The sequence below is a fragment of the Platichthys flesus genome, chromosome 19 (genome assembly GCF_949316205.1).
Source record: "Platichthys flesus chromosome 19, fPlaFle2.1, whole genome shotgun sequence".
In the NCBI taxonomy this organism is placed as follows: domain Eukaryota; kingdom Metazoa; phylum Chordata; class Actinopteri; order Pleuronectiformes; family Pleuronectidae; genus Platichthys; species Platichthys flesus.
Genome location: NC_084963.1, coordinates 12,016,594 through 12,042,619, shown reverse-complemented (window position 1 = coordinate 12,042,619; position 26,026 = coordinate 12,016,594). Strand labels below are relative to the sequence as shown.

The following is a 26,026-nucleotide window of genomic DNA, read 5'->3' as shown; positions in this document are numbered from 1 at the left end:
ATGATGAGTAATTCTCCTGCATGCTCTTTTCTCCGCACATCAGATGCAAAAAGTCGAGTCTACAGAATACACACACACACACACACACACACGCACACGTCAGCCTATCTGACAGCTGTGCTGTAGACCCGTTTAGAGTCAAAGCAAAACACATGTTGGATCACAATTGTGATTTTCATACTCACGCACTCACTCTCGTTCAATGAAGTGTAAGAGGCTCCTTTGTTCACGTCTCATACTCCTCCATACTGGATTCTGATGAATGGACGGGGAAGGGCCAAATGTGACTGAGCGCTGCTCTGGCGAGACACAGCCGGCGTGTGACCTTGTGTGGCTATCACATCACATCTTGGCTGTTTGACTGCACTGTATTAGAGGATTATGTCGACCTCTGCCCCTGTCCCCGGTCAAACTTAAGCTTGATGCACTTAATTCTAAGCCTATATTCTGCCCATGCCAGCTGTGAGTGATGGTGTTGCTTTTTGCTCCGTCAGTGCCTCCTATTTCCTGGAGTAAATATGCTGCATGATGGCTTATAGGGGCAGAGATCACTTAGAAAAAGAGAAAATCTGATCTTTAAATGCAGAGCTTGCTTGATTGCCTTTTTGGGACAGTGTTCTGGAATATTGGTTTAATGTCACCCCCCTCCTCTCTGTGTATTTGTATTGCGAGCAGGTGAGTTTTACATGGCTCCGTTCAACCTGAGACACGCACGGGCAAAGTCGTGTTACTGCACAAACACTGGATACATGGATTAACACAAACAGATGGCCACAGTTCCTAAACCGAATCAATACACCGATAAAGGAGAAACACAGAGACACATCGGACCATAGAAATGCAAAATGATTCTGGGTCCTGCATGACAGAACATTGGAAGCTTAAACTACTGCTTCTCCTGAGCAGCAACCAATCAGAAGCCTTGAGTCTTATTGCTCAATTTCTAAAATTGTCAATGGGCTTTGTTTCATAGTTGTTTGTTCTTCTGTATAACCAGGGTTGATGTTCCCAATAGAAAGTTATAATGGCCTCTTCAATCTCTCATAGCTGTACTGCTCTGCTGCGTAAATAGTTAATATAATAGTGCATTGTGACCCAGGATCTAAACTTCCTTCCTTTAATAGTTTTTGCAGTAAAGTAAGAAACGAGAAACTAAGATGTTGATGAAAGTATTTATGATCATTGGAAACAGGTCTGATGATCAGGATTTTTAAACAAAGTGGTAAAAACCCATTCTTTGTATTTCAAAGTAAATTTTCTACATGGCCAGATGGTTTTTATCTCAATAGATAACAGCAACTGAAACCTTGCATAGTTTAATTTCCTCCCAATATATTCCTCCATCACAATGAAGGGTAACCTGTATAATCCTCTGGCCAGTGATCTCCACTCGGCCTGTCTATTATTAGGAGCGCTAATAATAGACCACACTACCTTGTGGCTATACCTGCGGCCCCTAGTAGACTTTTTAAATGGACACCCCTGAAATACAAACCCAAACAAAGCACACATTGCGCTAATGAGTTTCTACATCTTTCCCTCCCCGGCCTCGGTGACTCAGCGTGACCCCAAAGGTCGCTGAGGCCTCACAGCGAAGTGAAATAATCCCTGGAAATTTGCAAAATCCTCTGTAACCTTTTGAACAGACACGACCTCCTCACTTGCTGCACCCCATTTTCCCGAGGCCCCTTTGTTGTGGTATTTAAAATCCCGCAGCAGTTGAAGGAGGATAAGTGCAGAGAAGCATTTGACCCTTTTCTATTTCTTGCCTGGTGTGAATCATTTTCAATCTAAAGAGGGAGCAAAGTGCCGCTCGCTGTCTTCCACACCTCAAACCCTCCAGGAATACGTAGTTGCCTTTTTGTCTTTCTTTTGTGTCTAGCTCTTTTCTTTCATGTCATCAAAATGGAATGAATGTGAAGACACACTCACAACCACACACGAAGAGAGAGACAGAGACAGAGAGAGCGTTCTGCTAAATTAAGAATAAAGATGTAGGCAGCCATCCTGTACGCCAGTGGCTAATTTTAGCCCTTCAGGCCAGTGCACTGTTTCTCCCCGTGGATGAGTTGAGCCGTGGAGGGATCTGGGCCTCGGCTCAGCCTCTTGTTCTCTCCTCTGCTCTGTGCCTGGACACTGTCCTTTGTGCAGAGAGGTTACGGAGCAGCCACAATGGACCTGGGTGGAGAGCTGTGGAATCAAAGAGCTTTTGATGGGCTTTGATTGGTGAATTTTGCAAACGCATTGGTAAGGCTGGATCAGAATTGTGCCCGAATATACCAAGTCCTCACTCAGGCCCTCTGTGTTTTTGAGAGTAGCTTCACTGTGTGAGATGAGGACGTGAGTAGCCTTTTCAATTGGGTCAGAGGTGCTCAATATTCCAAGTCTTCAGGTAAATAATCCCGAGGTTGCAAAACATAGCTGACGAGAAGAATAAGTGAACAATTAGAATGGCACCGAGTAGAGTGCATACAGCACCATCGTCAAGGTCAAACAATCCAACACAAAATAATTTGTCCGAAACAATAAAGTCTGTGCATTACTCTGATTAATTATTGAAAATGTTGCATCAAGTAAAACAAATTCTGTATCTGCACCTTAAACTGCATCCCCACCAAAATGTAGTGGGATCTTGCAAGTTTGGTGTAAATCAGTTTGGTAGATTTATCCTATTAAACAAATCTCCTCGGCGAAGGTAATAAAATCAAAATTAAGATTGAAGACTTAATGTTCAATGTAGGTGCTGTTGCTCATTTCATTTCTTTCTCAATTTCTCTTATATTACCTCTGCTAAAGAGGCTATGTTTTAACCTCCGATGTTTGTGTGTATACAGGATTACGTTAAAACAACTAAATGGATTTCAACAATCCATGGCAGAAGGATGTGCTATGACTCAGGGAAAAATCAATAAAACTTTGGTGCACATCTGGATCAGGGGGTGAATCCAGGAACGCTTTTGTCATTTTCCCTGAAATTGTAAGATGAGATGTTTTTCAACATTTCCGTTAATTTCTCTGAGAATAATTCATGGATCGTGATGAAAAAAATCTGGCATAATTAGGAGACCGATATTTACTGTTGGGCCTTGGCGGAGGTATGTTCTCTGCTCAGTGCCATTCTAGCTTTAGTAAGATGTAAATGGACGTAAATTCAATGAACGTAAAGGCCTGTGTGACTTCAACACCCCTAAACAACTCTAACACTGATTTAAGATCTTATAGGACAAGAAGTACACAATTTCTCCCTCTCTGTAATTGTTTTTTGACATTGCGGTGTCCCACTCTCCAATCACTTCAAACTATTATGAGCAGTTCACAAGAAAGGGAAAGCCATCAACTTAAGTACAAATACTTACCTGTGACCTCTCATTCAACAAATTGGCCAATGGGTCAGGTTTATTATGCAAAACCCATCAATCAGGGGCCATCTTCTTTTTCCATATATAACTTTGGAAGGAGAATCGAGCTTGAGCGTGAGGATGATTGTGGAATAACTTACCTGGAAAGAAGTAATGGGTTTCACATGCTAATGGGAGACTCGTGAATTAGCGCCCCAGCCAACCGGGCATGAGTCAATTCTCTCAGCCCAGTTACAGTGTAAATGAAACGGCTTCTCAACGCAGATATGGTTACTCATCCTGCTGATGACTTTCTATTCTGAAAACTTCCTGCAGTGATTAAACAGCCGGCCGAGTGGTTTCACTCGGCCCAGAGCGCCGGCATTTAAAAAGAACACCCACTTTGGGGCTGATTATTCAAGAGGTCTGCACACTCTCTCCATCGTTTAGCATTTCATTCTCTCCACATCACCTCCTCTGTGCTGTATGCGTGTTTCCTACACTGGGTCTGTGTGTTTTGGACAGCAGCCATTTTGGATTATGAACAGGTTGACATTTGTGAATGCAAGGATGCAAGCGTATTAACACACACACACACACACACACTTTCACACACATGGCTACAAGCACAAAGGCACGCTATGCCTCAACTTACATGTGAGGTTATACCATTATGAACGTTTTAAGGCCTAATTATGCTGGAGAAAGATATGTCGGTTTGAAACCATGCAACTGCCACTTACTTCCATGCATCCATACTGGCATGGCTGTTAAGCAATACCATCCACTAGAGGGCGATCCTGAGAAAAGAAACGCGCAAAAAGCGTCCACCTGTGCTTTTATAAGGCCAAAACATCATCATATAGCTGCCGTAGTACCACCTTACCAATTTGCTTTCCACCATCGTTGAAATTCCTTCCTCGTGCCCAGTGGTCATCTTGATTGAACTATTGGCTCCCCCCCCCGCCCCACACACACACACACTTTCCAGTGGTATACAGTTCGGTTAGAAGAAATGAACACGGAGCACGGACAGAACTGACTGTTCCCATATCGTTTGGGATAAATTAACCCGTTTTTTTCAATCTGTTATATTGTTTTGGGTTTAATTTTGTGTCTGTGAAATACCAGAGCCTGAGAGTCACCATTCGAACCAGTGTGTGACTGTATGACTCCAGTTCAAATGTATGATCAGACGTAGTGACGAGGTCTAACCGATGTCCCTCTTTCTCTATTTTCTCTCCGGCAGATTTTCCATATGACCTATGACCTGGCTAGTGCAGTGGTAAGAATATTTAATTTGATAGGGATGATGCTGCTTCTGTGTCACTGGGATGGCTGTCTACAGTATCTGGTGCCACTCCTCCAAGACTTCCCTCCCGACTGCTGGGTGTCCCTAAATGGTATGGTTGTAAGTATTACCCACTCTTCTCCTTTGTTTGTTATTTTTGGAAATGGGAATATAAAAATGTATGTGATGGTGGCACTGTCTTCTTATTGACCATTCACTAAGCCCCCGCACGACACAGTTAGTTACTTTTGCTTAACCTGTCCAGCTCTTTGTTCTTGCCCTACACATATTGAGTTAACAATAGTAACAGTGGCAGATTCACCACTTGACATTCTATAAAATGTATGAGACGGCAGGTCTTCGATTATAAGAAACAAAAGAAGGATTCAAATTTCCTGCCGGCAATTTTGGCTATTGTTTAGAAGATATTCAGTTGAGCTCAGGGGAGATTGGCTTGGCATTGATCTTATAAACTAGTCATATAAAACCTTATCCTGTCAACTTTTTATAATTCTTTTGAAAAGCCCCCCCCCCCCCCAATTAAACTCTTTAATGCAAAGTATTGCTCCTACTAGAGCCCCGTGTGCTCTGGAAACATATGCAAAGATAAACCTTCTTTCATAAACTGCAGAGTCACTGTGTATGGTCGGGTTTAGTGACCAGTCAATGTGTGTGTATACTTTATACGGGGGTGTGTTCTCTAGGTAAGTACATTCAGCTTGAGGAATTAAATCAAGAGCTGAAAGGGCAATCAACCACAAGCGAAAACAGACTTAAGTTATTGTAAAATATTTAAAGAAAGGGATCAAAATCAGCCTCTTTGCTCTGCATGCATTTGAATAGGTAATCAAATCGAGCTCTCACTCAAGTCTGAATGATTATGAGTGCACATCGGTCTGTATATAAATAGAGTAGTTCAGCTTCAGGCGACAGGAAAAAAAGAAAACATGTAGTCTACATAAAAACAATGGAAGTCCAGGAACACCTGCATTGAAGCATCTGAATTGGATCTGCAGCGCCGCTGTGCACAGAGCACCGCAGGATAACACGCGTCTCAGATGATACACCTGTCAGCCAGCCACTCGCTACCCGCTCGTCACCTGTTACAGCTTCCCCTGCCACAGCGCCTGGATAACAATGATTTGAACACAGCTTATGATCATGTTCGGAGTCAGTAACCGAACTCAACTGCGAGTCTAAAGAGTGATATGGAGGTAAAAGCCGGAGTTCAGCCTGGAGTGGAGTTTAAATGAGCAAAGACTGAAGATGCAGTGTTTTCTCCAGGAGCTGTAGGTGCGAAAGAAGAAAAGGCTCAGGTTATAATGAGCATTTTTTTTTTAAATAGTAATCTGTAGATAAAAATACCATAGACGAAAAGCAGGATCCGGTGAGTTCCATGACATGTTGAGGTGTGGACACAGGCGCAGTGTGTTTTGTTTTCATATGCTATCTAATTTGGAGCGCGCGGGGCTATAAATAAGAATTGCAGGCACATTTCATCAGGGACATTGTACCAGGTACATTAATGTTCCGCCAAACTACAAAGAAAAAACACTGAAGCCTAACGAGGCACCGAACAGGACAACAGTAGAGCTGCTTCCTTTCTACCTGTGCAAAAAGCAGCGTAAACAACAGAACATGATGATTCCCACAACGCCGTCACACACATGCAGCTGTGAACAGAGTATAGAGCAGAATAAAACCGATCATAAGTCTGCACGAAAAATATTGAACTTGCATACATGTTTATGTAAATAGCAAATGTAGCGGCCTGACTTTCTAAGGATCAAAAGCAGATAAACAAAACCCCTCCTGCGTTGAGTGGATTGTGAGGGAAATATTGAATAGGTTATTTCAATAAAGTGCTTTTCCCATTGATAATCTCAGACTTTTTGTGGCCCGCCATATTTTAATTGGTTGCATGATAAACCAAACATGTGTATCTCTCAACAACATAAGAGATCTCTTGCTGTGGGAATTGTACAGCGCTGTTTACCGGGTGCTAGCTCGTGCGCTCGCCCATAAAGTTGCTCCTGTCCGCGCAGACAGTCGGACCTCACACGTTCAGCTGCAGTTGCACACGTACCTGCAGGTGGCATGTGATGCAGCTCTCTCTCTCACAGGAGAACTTGTCTTTCACTCTTCAGTCTGTGAACCTCTCACTCACAATCTGTTGCACATGACGGCCATTCAATGAATAAACGATGGAGGGGAAAAAAGTGAATCAGAATTCCTGCATTCGCCCATTTATTCAGAGCTTCTTGAAATTATAGTAGATCATTATCTGACCCATATCGCATCGTTCCATCAAATTTTCTGTAAGTCTTTCTAGTTATTATTGTATAATCCTGCTTAATAACAGATACAGCTCTATTCCCTTTTTGGTGCTTCTAACACAGTTCATTTCCCCTTAGTGGGGCTAATACAGTATTATCTTATCTTACAGACAAAGTGAAAACCTCCATGGTGAAGGTAATAATGATTACATATGATTTAACTATTTATTTGAGCGTATTAATTGGTTAGAGGTTAAATGTTTAATTATTAAAATCCATAATGAATGTTTCATTAGATTTAGTTCACTAATATTAGTCAATTTGAAGTCTTGTTTTCCTAAAGAACAAGTGATGCTTTATTGAACTTGTCAGATTTATTTCAATTATCTTTGAGCTTATTTGTGCCAATTTACAATGTACGAAAGATTTATCATTTTTTTGCCGACAATGTTAGATAAAAGTCAAAGACCATCATACTAAGTTGTCGATAGTTTTAAATCCTTGCAAGCAGAAAGCAAAAACTAACGTTATGTGGATGCAGAGCGCGGCAGCTGCCTCCGTCTCCCTTGGCCTCACACTGGGTTCTGGGTCTGCAGCTGCCTGTACCCGTCTCTTCACTGAGAGGTCAGGACGACTTGACATGGTGGAATGATTTAAGTAGCACGAAAGCAAGAAGCGCTCCCTCTGCAGAAGTGCACAGCAGACTGACCGAAGAAAAATAGCTATATGACGTTCGAGGGGCAGCAGAAAGTACACAAACTGCATTTCTTTTTCTCTATTAAAAAACGTTCACAGCGAGTGTCAAATCTTGACCCTGCCCCCACACACAGAATGTTGCTTAGTCTGACTGTTTCGGCTCTCTGTTCTTTCTGAGCTGGGGTCAAACTGACCGCGGCTGCTGCTCCCACAGCAATGTGAGGGTGTATGGTGTGTGCAGGCCTCCTGGGCGATGCTGATTGTAAATGCTCGCCCGGGGAACTCTTCTGCCTTTTCGATCCCCCCCCCCCCCCCCCCGCCTCTCTCTCTCCAACTCACATCCCTGTGCTGCACGTGCAAGCTGACTGCTCAGAGGCATCAGATTGGAGGTGCAAATGTCCGCTTCCCTAAACATCCCCGCTCTGCTTCCCCCTCTTATCCTCTATTTGACTTGCCCGGGTGAGACCAACACCGACGAGCATGTGCTATTCATCCGAACAGACGTTGTCAATCTCTGCTTGCATTGAAATGAATTTGCGCTGATAGAACTTCCCACGTTAACGATCACAGTTGTAATAAAAGCCAATCTGAAGGCAGCCCTCATGTTGTCTATCTCCCCTGGAATCGACATTTCTCTGGATCCATATTAACAGCTTCTACTGCTCCGATAAATTCTTCTTCTTTTATGCAAAACAATGGCAATTGTGTAAAACAGGAAAATCAAAATGGGAAATCGGAGCAGGAAATGAAAACAGAGGAAGTCCAACAGATACGACATTTCACAAAAACCTGGGATACGTCAAATCTGAAAGCAATTTATAGACATGTCCTGATCGCTGTCTGTATTTTTTTCTCCCCAATTTCTGTGGAAACTGTCACGAGGTTCTGGAGAATCTTCCCTTCCCTCAAAAGATCCACAATAAAAAAAGATGAAGTGCTGACGAAAATATGAATTAGCTGAAAGGCCACATGAGACATATCGGCGTTAAAAGCTATGTACATATAATTAGTGCTGTATGTCAGCTGATGAGTGGCCAACATAGTGTTACTGACCCTGATGTGGTAGGATGAGCGATTTGTGGTAACGCTTCCCCGTGGACCCCCCCGTGCTGAAGTCTGTGCTTACTGGGTTCTGGTAAATTCAAAGTGAAAAGCCTGAGCCACACGTGGGATCTCTCCTCTCACACCATCACAATGCATTAGCCTTCATAAGCAAACTACAGAAGTCTTGATAAGATATCGCCCCCTTTCTATTTACCGCAGGTAGGAACACATAAGGTCATCATCTGACAGGAGAGCGACTGGCGGCTGAAGGTTACGTCTTGCAGCTGCGTTCGCTCGGTGACGACTTAAAATTCAGAAGGCGTCATGTGTTAGTTTTTTTCTTCCCTCGGTGGTGTTGGCTCTATACTTTCTTTCTCCAGCTGTGAGAAGAGGAGTGGGGCCCATCGAGGACTGCAGATACTGCTGAGTGGTGCAGTTCAGGGTGTAGGGCCGTTATCTGCTTGACTAATGGCCTGAGAGTAGCTTCTTACTCTTTAGAGGCAGCATTTACCTAATCACCACACAAGATAATGCTCGCTGTCGCTGTGTCAGCTCGGGTGAGAGGGCGCTGGGTTGTTTGCTTTTGTCTGCAGGTACAGTAGAAAGATATAGCGTGTTTTCAGAGTGCACGTGTGCTTATACTCTGTTTTCTGTCCAAGCTTGTGTTAGGATAGAGACATGTGAGGAGGATTAATATTCCGGAGAGCGTCAGAGAACAGACGGGCCGATAGTATAGAAAAGACAAGCCTTCCTAACCAGGCTCAGCTGCCCTTCAGCATCAGTCACCCTTTCCAGCCTCTTTTATCTGCGGACCACCCACTACTTACCCGTGCCTTTCTTCCCAAATCCCTGAATGAGTCACATCCAACAGCCTGGCTCGGAAATCAGTTATGAAATAATCAAACTTCTTTTTTTTCTCACTCTCTCTCTCTTCTATCTCCTTCAAAAAGGAGACAATCTAGGTTCCTATTTGTAAAATTCAAGGCAGCCATTGGGATTGTTGTGAAAAGCACCTCTTCCCGGCTCTTGAAGTGGTGCGGATTACACACGAGGGGTTGACGCTGTGTTTCTTTGTTGAGTGGGTTATTTACCCCTCAGCCTCAGAGTCCTCACATAAGATAGAAGGGTTTAATAAGAGTTGTCGGGTTTCGGTTCATTCAGAAACGCAGGTGTTTTTTCCTTCAGGCTCATTGAGATGGAACTCGGTATTGAAAGACACCAAGGAGGTTCTGCTTTCATCTGCGTTTGTTTTCCCAGTCAGTTAGTTAGCAAGACGTGCTGAAACTACTAAACAGATTACCACTAACATTGCTGGAAGGATGGGTCAGAGTAGAGCCCATCAATTGATGCAGATCCTAATCAAAGGACGGATTCAGGATTTATTTTTCTTTGCAACTTTCTCATCGATTTCTCAGAAAACACTTCAGGAATCTTGATGAAAATAAAACCAGGCATGTTAAGAAGACTGCTAGTTTTGCAATTTGGTGCAGATCCAAATAAAACTGTGGATCTGGTGAATTTAAATGTGGTTTCGTAAGGGGACTGTTGGGTTCTCAGAGGACGTATGTGCCTCATTTCCAAACATGTACCTTGCTGAGTTTAACCTTTTCTGATTGAGGATATGCTAATCAGTGAACGTGGCTGGTGCAGATTTGTTTGCCACTATTGATTGAGAAATGGAGAAGTCATTTGTCTTTTCAGAATGTCATTCTTTATTCATTCATAACCCTTCAGAGTCAGTTGAAACAAAGGGACTTCCAGGGTTGAAAAGTTAAGGAATAGATTAAGTGTAGGGATCAGAAAATCACAGAAGAACATGTTTGAAAAGACTTTGCATGCCAGAAACTGAACAGGCAAGAAGAGCTGCAACACATTGTTGAGTAAACGATTGAGAGAAAATGAAAAAGCACATTTTTTGATGCAAATTTTTTGTCACGTTTCAAGCAAAACTGCGACTCGGATGTGAGAATTTGAACAAACACAAATGGCTTTTTAGTTTTGCACTTTTCTGATATCTTGTTAATTAAATCAAAAACAATAAATTGCATAACTATAGTGGTTATTCCAGCCCTACACCCACACACCATAATACAATGCTTGAGCAGTCTGTTCCCAAGAAGGATCCTTTAACGCTTCATGGCCGACTTAGTGTTTGCTACGCATGCATGGCTGCTAACCCCTTCACTTCAACGCTCATGTGTTCAAAGACTGCTGTGCCTTCTGTGCCCTTCCAGGGAGAACAGCTTGTATGTAATGTTTGATTATGTAATCGAAAAATTCATGTTGTCCGCCGCGTTCGTTTTCCGTGCACAGGACAGCTTGTCGGCTTTAGAGAGTGGTATGATTGAGAAATTTAAACCTTCAATCCAGACGTTTTTAAATGGGAATTAAAAAAAAGAAGAAATCTAAAATGCATTTTATGACCCTCTCTAAAGTTGAATTTGCATAAGAAAATGAAAGCAAATGTAGCTTCCGATGTTGCTGCAGGGAAGCTAGGACAACCGATGAATCACTGAGCATTCGTGGGAGTGCAGATGTGAACTGGCTGGGCTTTTTGTATAAGTACGAGCATGGCTGTTTGTCGGGGGTCAAACTGTCCGTTGCAGCCGCACATTACTTCCTGTTAGCCTCAGAGTTTTTCGTCGGTGTCAACAACAACCAACGCCTCTGGGTCACACTCGGAACTGGGACGCCTGTGAATCACCGATTGCCTCCCTGGTCACGTCACCAGTTACATCTTGTGTTAGAAGACTGTCGGAGGCACGATGTTGTGATTATGCACAAGCACACAGTCAAGCGGCTCGGTCTAATTACAGAAACTTATAAGCTGTTGATTTTTACAATGATGTGGGACGCAATTAGTTTGAATGCGCGTGATAGTGACGTCTGTGAGTTCCACAAATGAAACAAAGTAAGAAAGATGAATATGCAGAATGTGAGGCCACTTGTTTTGCTGCATCGGCGCTTGATTGTTTTTTAATTGTATTTACAACAACTCTGGAGGAACCAAAAACATCTGATGTCTCAGTCACATTCATTAAAACATGGGAAATATGTGAGGAGAAAATGTATTTTCAGCAATAACTCATGCTTCCCAAAGGACAGAAGGCTATACAGTATTTCTTTGAATCAGATATTTCTGATGAACTGCACCAGACCTGCATGTTAGTCACTTGCTGTGGTGGCAAAGGGTATAAAAGACATTCAAAGAATACAACTCAGAAAATATAAAAAACATAAACAGAAAATATGATTCAACTATGTTAACAATGGTTTGTCTTTCTCAGAGTCTGACAAAAAGTCTGACAACTGACAAATTAATCACAACTCTGGTTAACAACCAACACTGATGCATTCCTTTGCTGAATGGAGAGAATAATAAATTAGGCCTGAAAGTTGCTGAAACCGTTAGTCAGAGAATCAAAGGAAATTTGATTCAGTAAGTATTTTTTGCAATTGATTCATTGTTGCCCTTATTTCTCAAGGGAAAATACCAAACATTCACAAGTTCTGATTTTCCATTGTGAGTATTTGCAAATTCACTTTGTTATTTTGTGATATCAAACTGATTATAAGAGTTTCTGTAATATTTATCATTTTCATTATCGAAACCTTTAAAAGCTAGGGCTGGTAAAAATGTAAAGTAAGACCAGGTTATAGGCAACAGATAAATCTCATCCTCTTTTATTGGACATCTTGAGAAAGCTGCACTCAAAACAAAATGGACACACACTGCCGTCATTACATTCCTGCAGGGGCCAAAGACATCAGGTTTATTTTTACTTTAAGCTATCTGTTCTTGAGGAAGATTTCAACAAAAAAGATAAAAGGTGTTTCAGAAATTACCAATCCTTCCTTTCAATGGAGAAATACATTGCAGAGTAATTCCTACGGTCTGTATGACTAAGCTAAATTCTGATAGAGAGATGCAGACATGACCCCTGTTATATCCATTTGTCTGAGCTCCGAACACGTACAAGGACACACAGTGAAAAAAGTGCAGTGACTCACTCCAGCCTACCTGATATTATGTGGTGAATTCTATCTTCCACCCACACTAATATGTCAAGACAAAGCGTCTGCAGTTTTGCTCAATGAGAGGTCGCCCAGGGGGCATGACGAATGGAGACAGAGGTGCATCGGGGAGCACGTGAAACTATGTCAGACAGAGAACCACTATGTTTTCAATAGGTCTCCTCTTTCTTTTGTTAGCTGTTCTGTTCTGAGTGAGGTAAATTTTCGGTATGGAGAGCTTCCTGAGCACTTCTTGTTCATGGGGAGTGGAGGTATTGGAGGAGTCAGCAAATTGGCTTTGCGGCTACAGGCCTGTACCGGAGTGCCGTTGCCTTTGTCTCGCGACGGGACTTACTGGGTTTTTGCACGTCCCCGGAGAAAAAGCACACTTTCACATTTGACGTGTACTGTATTAATGAGGAAGCTAGATCCTGCTCCGACTCCTAGACATGATTTCTCCTCAGGCTGAGGCCAACAATAAAAGTAAGTCTGGAAATATTTGAAATTGTTGTTGAAAAGGCAGTACATTTCATATGGAGTGATTACTTAATGCACAGTAAAAAGGCAAAAAGTTGTTTTTATAAAGAGTGAAGGCCTTGCCTAAAGGCGGGGATGTGTTCAAAACAGACTCATACAACGAGACGCATCTGAAGGCAGAAGTGTTTATAGCCTCTTAGAAAACAGGGAGACAAGCCTGGCAGGGTGAGATGCAATAATCATTCAAATGGGGACAACAAAGCACACGATTGGACAATGTCCACTCTGAGGCATTCATGTTGTGATGCAGACATTTGCACAAAAGAAAACTGTCTGTAGTCATGTATACAAAGAGAGCTTGTGGGTAGGGATGTACAGTTAGAATATTTGTTCCTATCAATATCCAATTTTCAGTAACCGATCATTTAACTTCAACTGATTAAGTTGAAATATAATATAATGGTTAGGGTTAGGGACAGATTCAAAAAATACCAATGCAGCTTCTTTTTTAAACAAGGGCTTAATTTTAAAACGTGCAAACAGCATAAACAGTAGGAACACACACTTCTGTCAAAGTCAGGAGAAATCCAGTCACTTCGCCGCCCAGTGGAATGTCACGATTCGACCACCACTTTGCTTGAAGCAGATTATCTCACTACTTAATGTAGGATTAACCCCTAAGGACTCAACATCTGTGTATCTGGTCAAAGAAATAACACAACTCTACAACTGTGTGGTCCCCTTCAGGCAATCAATGCCCGGGAAGTTGCCTTTAATTTCACATTGACATCCATAATTCCTACTTCGCCAGGATTAGAGTCCATGTTGTCAAGCTTCAGAGCGAGTGACTGTTGAGATTCTTCTGAAAGGACTTAGTTTTATTAATGAGGAGTCAACAATAAGATCGACCCTGCTGGACACAACCAGATAACAAGGGAGTCATGAACCCGGCTCCAGATATTGTTATGTAGTTGAAGGCACACATGACGCCATGACTTTGCGAGGAGAACACACGCCGCGAACGATAAAAGGAACGACTTTCACTGGGTGCTAATCACTTCCCTCCTTTTGTGACAAAGAGCTGATGAAGCGAGTCGCTGGTGACTGACTCACTTCCGCAGGGTAGACGCTCATACAGCCAAGCTGGTATGTTACATGACTGTCATCTCTGAATCCTCTGATGGCCGAAGTCTTCGAGTCTGTTCCTGCCTCAAATTCACACAGAATTACAACACATATGAAAAATAGACTTGAGAGAGCGGACATAATCAAGCCTCTTGCTTCCACGGGCCACCCACTGTTAAGTAGGCCCTGGGCTTTTTGGGAAACGATGCCTCAGACTTCTGTAAATAATGCAAGTTTGGCTGCTCTGTACGCACTTGAAACCAACATGAACTTGTTCCCACCCTGTGGCGAACGGGAAAACAAACGAGGCCTGGTACATCCGGGCAGAGGGAGAAAAATAGTGTGACGTTCAGAAGGGCCGAGGGCTGAGCGAAGGAGGAGGCAGAATAAGAGGAAGGTAGAAAGTTCATTCACTGAGTGAGGGCATTAGGCTTGAGGCATGGAGAGTGTGCTGGCAGAATGTTTGGTAGAGGTTCAGTGATCCATCAAAGGGAAGCCAGTCTTTCCACTCTGCCTGCCGGAGAACCTTCCCTCTCTGCTTCGCCTCACAGTAACTCCCCCACTCCCTCTTTGTCTCCCCCTCTCTCTCTCTCTCTCTCTCTCCATCTTTTACAGAACGTGTCCTGGGGTAAGCAGTACTCTTACGCCCTCTTCAAAGCAATGAGCCACATGCTGTGCATCGGGTATGGCGCCCGGGCGCCCGTTAGCATGTCTGACCTGTGGATCACCATGCTGAGTATGATAGTAGGCGCCACATGCTACGCCATGTTTGTGGGTCATGCTACCGCCCTTATCCAATCACTGGACTCCTCGCGCAGGCAATACCAGGAGAAGGTAAGATCAATGCAGTGACACACATTCCAACGTGTAATACCTGAGCTAGAAAAAAGGAGGAGCTTAAGTTTAAATGAGATGCATTTTTATGAAAGTTGATAAGAAAGAAGAAAACCTTTCACATCGAATCTCCATGTTGTATTTTTTGTTGTTTCCAGGTAAGTTATTACCACTGGGAATGTCTTATATCATTCTGAGGGTCTCGTTCCTTTAAACTACAGAAAATCCTGCTCATTGGAGCTGGACTTGAATAAATTAGGTCTTCTCTCTATGGCCCTGTGGACCAATGGGTCGAGCGCTCACGGATCACGATATCCGGGGCGCGACCGGGAAAGAGGATTTTCTCCCCCCTCCACAGAGGAGGTCTGTGACATGACGAGCCACCTCACTGCCCATGTACTGCCAGCAAACACATTTCATTCTTCCTTTTTTATTTTGCATAGAGAGTGATTATCCAGCATTTCAGCCTAGCCACCATCTGTGATCCCGCTGAGGGGCATGGGCAATTCCCCAGAACACTCTGCCATGACTGATGCTCAGTGTGCTCGCACGCGAGAACCCGAGTTTGACCCCCCCCAAACTTTCCCTGTGCTTGTGCTGCAGAATTCAATGTACATACGCATTGTAGTGTGGGGATTAAAGCACTCGCATGGTATATCTTGATCCGCTTAAAAGGAAGAGCGGATCTATGACTTATGCAATAGCAAAGATGATGTAGGTTTGGTGGATTGATCCATCCATGTAAACAGTTTTTACTATAAGTTATGTGTCAAAGGAACCAGTGCTTCTGATCATTCAAGGCCACAGAGTCAAGTAAAAGGGCAATAAACAGAAATCTGGAGGAATAATAAGTTGTGGTTGTGGAGTCATGTTAAATTTGCGTTTACAAAGTGTTAAAGATGACACAATGAGCAAGACAATGAAACTACATCAATGCCAATACATGGTTAATGTTAACAATACTTTTTAAACATATTCCTGCTATTTTGAGGACTTGCCAATTTGCTCGCTATTCAAAAGGAAACAAATTCAGAACAAGTTCAGTTTCACCTTTTACAAAGTCAAAATTTGCTGCCCTCATCCATGGAGGATTAATTTGACCAGTTTCAATATTCTCTGAAATTGCAATGACAAAAATAATCAACAAATTATTCTATTATAAAAATAATCCTTAGGTGCAGTGCTTAAATTAATGTATTCAGTCTCTGGGTGGTTGGGTACAAAAACAAAAACTCTGACAACAATGTTCATCATCCATTAATCCATTGATCTATTCTCAGCCATCTGAGAAATACCATTTAATTTGTATCAACAGGTTAAAACAACAGCAGAAAATCATCACATTTGGATAGAATCAACCAGTGAATAATAAGCATGTTTGCTTAACTCATATTTGTTTGACTGATCATTTCAACTCTACAAAAAATGAATGGCTAATAAAGACAATAGTTGCAGCTCTGTTATCGCTATGCCCACACATACACCAACGCAGGCCAGACTAGGTACTCAAAGTTTTGGTAAAATCATTTATCTGTTTTAAATGTTCTCTTCAGTAAAACGATGGCCTGATCTTGCAGCCCTCTCCTATTGTCAGATCAATCTGGGGAAACCATGCTTATGTTTTACATGGCACTTAAAACTCTACAAAGCCACTGACAATTCAGCCAACGAGACTAATCTGGTCTACTGAAGACGTTAACGTCAGTGAGCTCGTGCCTGGAACACTGATTACTCAATTTCATTGCTCCGTGACAGACTCAATTTCAGCCTCACAGCGATCCCCAGCAGGTCTAGTCTGTAAATCAGCTGCTGATTTAGACTGAACTGACAGCAGATCAGGAAGAAGCCAATGCAAACATGTCGAGTACATATATGTATTAAATTCACAGTAAAGGGATTTCTTCATAAGCAGGTTTTTATCGGGATTTGAACATTTTAATATTGATTTGAAACGGGTGTCCCAGAAAATTCCACGGAAAATGAATGAGAGCAGGTCGCCCACAGCGAACTATTTAGCAGTTCGAAGTCACCCTTGAATTAGTGGCATGTCTTTTGCTCAGTATTTGAATTACATCTGCTTCACAGCAAATCTTCTTAATCTACATCCCACTTTATCCATTGAACATCACCCCAGGCATTGAACTGACAACTCTGAGGCTGCGAATGCCATGTTCCTGGTAACGGATCCCCAGTGTGTAGCCAGATCCAGCTAGCGCTGATTTGCTGCATGGCCGTGCATATCGGTGGAGCAGGCCAAGGAGCAGCAGGGATGGGTTGAGGCTGCTCAGCCTCAACCCATCACATCTATCACTGCCACAGCTGGGGGGCTGGGAACAGGCATGGAGAGTAGGGGAGGGAGGGACGTCAGAAGCGAGCCCAGGACAGATTGTTATTAGAAGGACACATGATGATGAAGGAGCAGAGTGAGTAGTTTTTATCGGAGAAAACAGGTAACATGATGAAGGCCTTCAAATATGGAAGGAAATGCACAAAGATAAAGATATCAAGAGGGAGGAGATTTAGAGAGGTGTTTGGTGTGTGTGGAAGGAAATTAGGGTGTAAAGCAAGACATGATCTGTGCCTGCTTTGATGCCCCGGTGCTGAATCAATGCGATCCAACATACAGCTGCATGTCATTCATGTCAAAGTTATTTCAGACATGTTCAGGCCGAGTCCCGATTCATACACAGGCTTTAGAGTCTAATGTTAACCTGCTTGGTTGCTCTGGAATAATGTCTTAAAAACATATCTTAAAACATTTTAATGTAGTTTTTTGTATGCATGCAACCACAAGAGATACTTTTAGTAAAAAAAGTACTTCATTTTAATATTTAAGTATGATTTTACTATAGGCAGTTTATAGTACATGGAAACATATTTCCATGGGATGTTATTGTTGCAGATAACAAAGTGCCTCCAGGCTCCATTTCAGCAACACTGATGCCTGGCCTTGCTACTGGCAACAGGAGTGGGTTAATACCGTGCCAAATGGTTAATGACAATGTGAGTGTATGACTGATCGGGCCATGACTACTTCTAGAGAGGATTGTCACCAGCATTCATCTAAATAAGCCACACCAGCAGGTAAAACTGAATAATTAGCCAATACAACTATACATTTTAAAAGTGAGATATTAAGTCATCATCCTTGTAAAAACTTGGCATGAGGCTGGAGGCCACAAACCTGAAGTATCTGAAATGTCACATCACGTCACCCTCTCCTCCGCTGTAAAAATAACCTGAGCCACCTCACACGCTCCAACTTCAACTGTGTGAACTCGAAATAAATCAATTTCCCGCAAACAAAAGCCCTGGCCCCTTATCACCTTTCTGCAGCCGGGTGAGGAATCAATGCAGGAGCCATTGTTGCTCCAGTGTCTCCCATCTCACCGACAAATGCCTCGCTTCTCAATCACCCCGGCCACGGAGCCCGCCACCGTCCTGGGCCACAGACGTCACAGCCTGTGTGTGATTACCCGAGACAACGTGATAGACGGTGTTTATTTTCAGGTGTCGGGGCCTTGGACTGGGTGGGAAGATCATGTTCAGCGCCAAGTCTGCAGCAGACTCCGGGAGGAAACGGAGGCCGATCAAAATAGATGTGCCAAAGTATTTTCTCCCTCTTGCTCCTCTCCTGAGGGTCAGTAGTTGCCTTCAGGTTAATGTGGGTCGGATTTTATCTCCCGCTGAGATTCAACTAATTACTACAAACCGGACCCTTCTAACAACTTTGTTAGTGGCAGTACTGGCACCAGTGGAAAAGCCCTGCATCCTGCCAATGGTAGACAATGCAATATAAATGAAGATGCACCGGCCATCTGGCTTTCTCACGGTCAGGACAGAAAGTATTTCATCCTTTCATCAATGTTATTCCTCTGGCAAGTGTAGCAATAACACATTGAATGGTTTGTTTTATTCTGAATACCCACCATCCCTCTAAATCCTAAAAAGAGCTGAAATCAATACATTTCTCTTCATGAAAATTCAAACTTAATAAAACTATATCGCATTATTGAAATTTGAGTTTCATCAGTAGCAATATAACTAAGGTTCAGTACAGTATATACTACTATAAAAAAAATGTTGAGAACGAAACTACTATCTACTGAATTGTTTTTAATTAACTTTTTTGTCTACACTTAATAGGCCCTGAATTGGAAGTCAGATGACATTGATAATCATTCAACTTTAAGGCTGATACATTATTAAGTTGTGGACATGACGGGTTCATCTATAACACCTGAAGCAGTTTCAAAGTGCATCACATACTTTGTAACACCAACCACAGGAATAAGAAATAAGAGAATCGAAACAAAGGACGAGGGGTCATTGAATTCGTTTGGCATCACCTCGGAATTCTTGGCCGATGCTAAAAATCAATACCGCTCGTGTCCCTCGGAATTAAAGAAAGCGCAACAAAATATTCAGGAGCGATTGTGTGAATAATTATCACTTCATCAGTCATGCAAGCCGCACCATCTGGTGCATGGCTGCTGCGGCTCCAGGATATCAGGTATACCTTGCTGGTTCACATTAGATCATAGCTCGGGCGCCTATTAGAACCGGGCCTCCTGCACGGGTGAGATAATCCGAACGGCTACCTTGGTCTGACATAGCCCAGGGCCTGTACTCTTTCCTTCTCTCTTTCACCACCTGCCTCCATCGCTCTGCCTCTCCCTCCCCACACGCAGAACCAGGACATGGCTCCGTGACTGTGTGAGAGCAGGGCTTGTCCTCAATACCGAGACGCAAATACACAAAATGTGAAAGGCCGCAGCTTTTTGTGTTTACTCAGGCAAACTGCAGCTTGTTTCTATTAATTATTGACACTTTCATTACAATTTGGTGTTTTTTGGTGTCCCTGCAACAGCTCCTCACTGAACCTTGTGTTTGTGTCCCCAGTACAAACAAGTGGAGCAATACATGTCCTTCCACAAGCTTCCAGCAGACATGCGACAGAAGATTCACGACTACTACGAACATCGCTACCAAGGCAAAATCTTTGACGAGGACAATATCCTGAGTGAACTCAACGACCCGCTCAAAGAGGTGAGACAGTTTCTCTAATACAGACCCTGAACAGTTCCCATTGTCTTGTTCAGAGGCTCCTTCCCTCCGTTTGAAGGATTGAGGTTTATTTTTGGAGCAGGTAAAAAAATACACACGTCTTAAATCCAACAAAAAAAAGGGTTTTGACAGGTAAGCTGTCACACTGTGGGTTTAGTTTTGGAACATGAATGAGTTTATTCCCCCGAGGATTTTGAGTGAATCGACGTTTTAGTGCCTTTTAAATTCGCAGAACGCGAAACTGAAATACCAACACCTGTCATCTCGTCTTACAAGGTCAAGGAGAAAAAACAACAAAACAGATTCTCCTCAGTATCTTGGGTGAACCCAGAGCGAGCATCCGTCGAGATACGGGAACATTCTTCACAGGAACAGTAACTGTTCCTCAGTCAGTTTTTTACAATAAACAGCCACACAGACGCGAACTTGAGCATACGATAACCTATATTATTCTGAAAGGGGGGGTAGGATGGGAGGGACGTTAAAGTCAGTGACCAGGTTTTAAGTCCCTGACCGACCTCCCCACAGCTGCACATTACATGGGTGATTATGTACAGGGATATGGGAGAGGAGAGGAATAAAAGGCAAAGCAGGCGTGGAGATCGAGTCATCTCTCATGCAGCCCCATTAAGTCACCTTGTGGAGTCGAACGCTGAGGTGTGTGTGTGTGTGGGGGGGGGGGTGCTGCACATTCCCAGACACTCGCAGGGAAGGGTGCAGGGATTTAAAAACGATTACTTACAACACAGAAAATCCTACAGGCTTAGTTCACCGTGCATTGCAAGCAAAGTTTGAAATCTGCATGGAGACAGCATCGCGCCAGAAAAAAAAAAAAAAAAGCTTTGCCCGCGGGACAGACAGGGGCAAAAAGAAAGTCAGCCGCACCAGAGCAAGGCAGGACACGAGGACTAGACTTTGTCGTCATTTTGCAGTACAGCAGCTCTCAGGATGGGCCAGTTATTAATTTAATGGTCTGTTTCTACCGGATGAAGTTAATCAGTATACCAAAGGACCAAACAAGCTTCATGCACCCCTTTTTCCTGCATGAAATGATCCTAGAGAAACCAGATCATGTAGTTTTGCTTTTAAGCCTCCAGCTTTCAGTCCACTGCTGGAAAATACAAATATTGACTTAATTTCTTTCTAACCCGGAGAAAGTGGTGCCAAATCTAAAACCACTTAAACAACAGTATATAACCAGTAAAAGTCATACAATCAAAATCCTATCAAGTATCAAAAGTGAATTAATTTGTCCTGCAGAAAAGTGCCCCCTACCTCAGATATATACAGTGTACCACATTATTAGATCAATAATATCGATTCATTGATACCTGCATAATGTAGCATTTTACTGTTACACTACTGTTTCAACAATGAAATCGTTGTGGTTATTGCCAGATCTTGCATGATAATTATTCAGTTCTGCACTGACCCCACCTTTTATAGAGCAATATGAGTAACACATACCTTCTTGTGCCAGTGACACATTTCCTCTGCCAACTCCCATTTGAATCTTGTTAGACTAAAAGCGATTGTACACTGTATGTACAGAATATAATTGAGGCTTGCCAAAGCTCTGTATACGCATCTTGATTTATCAGCGTGGCACAACTAATGCCAGGCTTTGCCTCGTTGGCTTTTGGAGTAAAGTGGCCACAAGTTCTGTTATAAAATCAAATGATTAAAGGAGAGGTGAAACTTGTTTTTCAACCTCTGCTGCAGTCTGTGTCTGAGAAATCTATTAAAGCAGCCTAAAGGCAGACGTATACCAGGTGGACGGACGGAGACCTGGGGGGGGGGGGGGGGGGTGAGTCAGACTGATTGCAGCTGAGTGTGGTGCTGCGGCACAATTTTGGGGGCTGCTGAGTTGTAGGTCAATTTTGGATCAGAATCAGCTCCACTTAGCGGCACTCAGACTCGCTTTGGGACAGCGGAGGAGCACGAAATCAGCCCCAAGTATCCGCTGGCTGATTCTGGGTCGTCCTTTATCACGAGGTTCTGGCAGCTGATGGCTCAGGCAGGGATGACGATGTGATATTTAGATAACATGGATGGATCAACTGTAATGATTACAGCAAAGACATTAGTATCCATTTTAATGTGCTGCAGTGGACGATATTAATCCATTCCTTTTATTATCTATACCGCTTATCCTTAAAGGATCACCGAGGGGGTTGGAGCCAATCCCAGCTGACATTAAGTGACACGCAGGTCGGGCATGTCACCAGCCCCGTCCAGGATTTCAACCCTTCACACCCTGATATAAAAGCTGTCTACAGACACGCACTGAACTCCAGATTTTCTCCTGAAATTATTCGTAGGGGACGCAGATGCCCGAGTCAGTTGCTCCGTACAGTCTCTTGGTTTATTCCTATGACATTTCAATTGAATATCTGATAGAGAACACACAAGGATTATGTCCTGGGATGTATTGCAAATGTTTAGGTTGATTGATGATGTGCCGTGCAACAGAAAAATCTGAGAAAAATCTCAGGATGAAAAACAAGAGGTGCCATGCACTGAAGAAGACAACAAAGAAAATGATGTCTGGAAAGACAATGAGATTTGAGAGCTTTTGGGGATAAAGCCTGACTCCGGTGGGTATTCGCTGGAAACAAAAACATGTGATTTTCCCCATTGGGTTTCCTGCCTCCTGTAGGCTCTACACAGAGGACACTTCTCACCTGAAAACTCCAGAGACTTTCCGTCTGAAAAACAGTTATAGAGACGAATGATCATTCAAACCTACCTCTCAATTCAGAGTCTCTAGTTTCCAGACAAAGGGATCATTTGCAAGCTCACAACAGAAAAGGCCGCAGCCGAACCGGGATTCGAGCCAAGAAACCTCTTCTTGTGAAGTGGCGGTGCTCAATATATCTTCAAAATAAAATGACCATGGTACCTACAATTCCTTTCCAAGAATCATCGATTATGTTCAGCCAGCTATGAAAACCAACTCGCAGCCAAATCACACTTCTTGAAGCCAGTATTGCATCTCGCTGAAAGTTTCTTGGTGGTAGGCAACCGTGGGAAGAAACTCTCCCTGGCATTGATTGACCGTCATGAGCTGCCAAGAATCATTTCATCGATGAGTAACAGAAACACGCGAACTGTGAAAGAAGAAAATGTGGTTGTTTCTTTCATTAAAAGGTTTGTTGTTCAGCAGCCAGTGCCCATTAATGGGCTTTAATGCGTTTTTCCAAGCTGCACCTGCCTGCTATAGTAACACGATGACAAAGCAACATTGACAATATAATAAAATAAGAGACAGAAAGACACATTGTGATGGATGGCCGGTCCGGGGCAAGTTTTATATTTTAAAGTTGTTTTTCAGACTCTGTTAAATAACGAGAAGAAAAAGACGCGTATAAGTAAAATAATGTGAAGTGTATGCAGTTTTTCAGGTAATCTTCTAAATCATGCACACAGCAGACTTCAACTATCACAAGGGCCAGACTGCTCTGCTGTTCTCTCTGCTCGCCCCCCCCCCCCCCGCCTTTCCTTTCCTCTGTCTCCCTGATTCTTATTCTCCACCATATGACTGATCTTTAAAATAGGCATAGCCAAAGATCGTTTCCCCAAGAGGACTTCTGGCTGGGCATGAAAACTGCTTACTATGTAATTCATTAGTTCTGGTCCGTGATTGAGGTCAGCGCCCCGTGGCATTAGCTGACACCGGCATCTGACTCTGAGCTAACATCTCTCTGCGTCGCCCCCCCGTCTAGCGAGCAGAATGTCTCAGAGATTGGTTATCTCACTGTTAATGTCCTGTTGTTACTGGAGGAGAGTTATCCCTCATGGGGGGTCAACGACACACGGCCGCAGATGCCAAGTGCCCCGGCTTTCCATCTGCACGGCAACAGAGATGTGTGGGTAAACAGACAACAAGCTCCTAATCTCCTGCTGGGTCCGAGGGGACAGGATGAGACCAGAGAGATGGCCGGCGGCCGGCACCAGAGGGCAACCTCATCAGGATCTGAGTCGTGTGCCAAAAGGCCTTTTCTCAGGAGTGATGGGGGAAGTGCTTTAGAAGTATTAGGGATAAAGCAGCAATATGCATGCAATGTATTTGTGCCAGCACAGATGAAGGATTTGCGGTGGCATTTTGTGTCCGACTCCCCAACTGATGCTCATTTGTCATGTTTCAGGTGGACAGGGGGTTTATTTATGGCACAATCTCATCTTTCTTCTTCTCTCCCTGTCTCCTCTACCAGGAAATTGTCAACTTCAATTGCCGTAAGCTTGTGGCCACCATGCCTCTGTTTGCAAACGCCGACCCCAACTTTGTGACGGGGATGCTGAGCAAGCTGAAGTTCGAGGTCTTTCAACCCAACGACTACATCATCCGGGAGGGCACGGTCGGCAAGAAGATGTACTTCATTCAGCACGGCGTCGCAAGCGTCATCACCAAGTTCAGTAAGGAGATGAAGCTGACGGACGGATCATATTTCGGAGGTAAGAACAAAAACAAGACAATCCCCCAAAAATGTAATTAGAACCAAATGTGTTTGTGCTGCCGTGCAAGAGCAAAAAAAAAACAGTCTCATGTTTGACGCTGTTTGAAGTTAAGTTATTATAGAAGTAGATTCTCATTAACCGGTGTTGGAAGTTAGTCAGCTTCCACACTTACATAACCTATCATCTGGTAGTTGGAGTGGGCCAAGGCATGGATCTGGCATCCCTCAGGACACAGAGGTCCCTCCCCCACTCTTACCCTCTCACACATACACACACAGACACACAAACACACAACCTCTTCTCCTTCTCCATACATCCCAGCCTCACATACTCTGCACTGACAAGAGCAGCTCCTCTCTGCTGCGCTCTCGTTCTAACTTCGCCTCCTCCCCTCGCCGCTTCCCTCTCCTAAACACTACAGACGTCATTCATTTTTTAAATGTCAAATGTAATTTCACTGCCCGTTGTTTACTCCGACAAAATCTCCAAGGCAGACATTGTCGTGTCTACGTGAAAGCAAAGCAAAGTCTCCTATTTGAGAGGCTCTTGCATATTTTATCTCATAAGTTCATCCCCACTATGGAAGTAGGCTGAAGAGTCTAAGAATACCTTCACTTTGGAGTGTCTTCCGCATGCAGTTCATGTCTCACAGGCGAGCTGAGGAAGGCAGTGAATCAAACACGAGACGGGTTGTCTTTTTTTCTGTTTGGTCAAAGCACAAGATTATTGTCGTACACCGTTTCATGTCGACACTCTCACTTAAATGTAGGACCGCCAGAGGAGGAGGGGGTGCATCTTAAATTCAGCACAGAGTGAACAGTAATATTCTTTAACAATTAATCTGTGGATTCACTTATTTCATTGAATGATGCATGTTTTCTCCCATAAACCTTTAGTATAGCATTAACACAGTTTATATTTGTGTGGTTGCAATTGTGGGGTTTGTTCTCACAAGTATTTAGCAGAATACTTTAAATCAGTTAAAAGATGAATCCAGATTTGTAGTACAATAAAATTACCTGTAGAACACAGTGACGAGGTAGTTTTCTGTGTTGAATGCATGGATGTGGCTCTAAAAGACGAGTAGAGCCTGGCTGCTGTATTGCAGATTAAGAAAACATGAAAATGTTAAATAAAAATTGCAGTAATAGTTAGATATTAAAGAAAATATCATAATAAGTAATTAATTGAAGTAATATTTACAGAAATGTCTGTATGTCTGATTTGGATATGCCATATGTTAATAAAATTTTGAATTAGCAAGCAACCAGAGCTCTTTAGCAGAGGCTTGGACTCATGAACTGCAATTACTAGTGTTGATAGTCTAAGATCGTGTCAGCATCCAAAACCAGCTCAAAGGGAAACATACTGAGAAACACTGAGAACTAGATACTCTAATTATTATC

At 43.1% G+C, this 26,026-nt stretch overlaps 1 protein-coding gene across 1 annotated transcript in view; it reads left to right on the top strand.

Annotated features, from left to right (window-relative positions):
* LOC133975539 (potassium/sodium hyperpolarization-activated cyclic nucleotide-gated channel 1) overlaps window positions 1–26,026 on the top strand; it is a 68,317-nt gene that overhangs the window by 25,576 nt on the left and 16,715 nt on the right. The window contains exons 3-6 of the mRNA XM_062413509.1: window positions 4,588–4,749; window positions 14,877–15,095; window positions 19,998–20,144; window positions 24,377–24,617. Of these exons, the coding sequence (XP_062269493.1) occupies window positions 4,588–4,749; window positions 14,877–15,095; window positions 19,998–20,144; window positions 24,377–24,617 (769 nt within the window). The remainder of the gene's footprint in view (window positions 1–4,587; window positions 4,750–14,876; window positions 15,096–19,997; window positions 20,145–24,376; window positions 24,618–26,026) is intronic.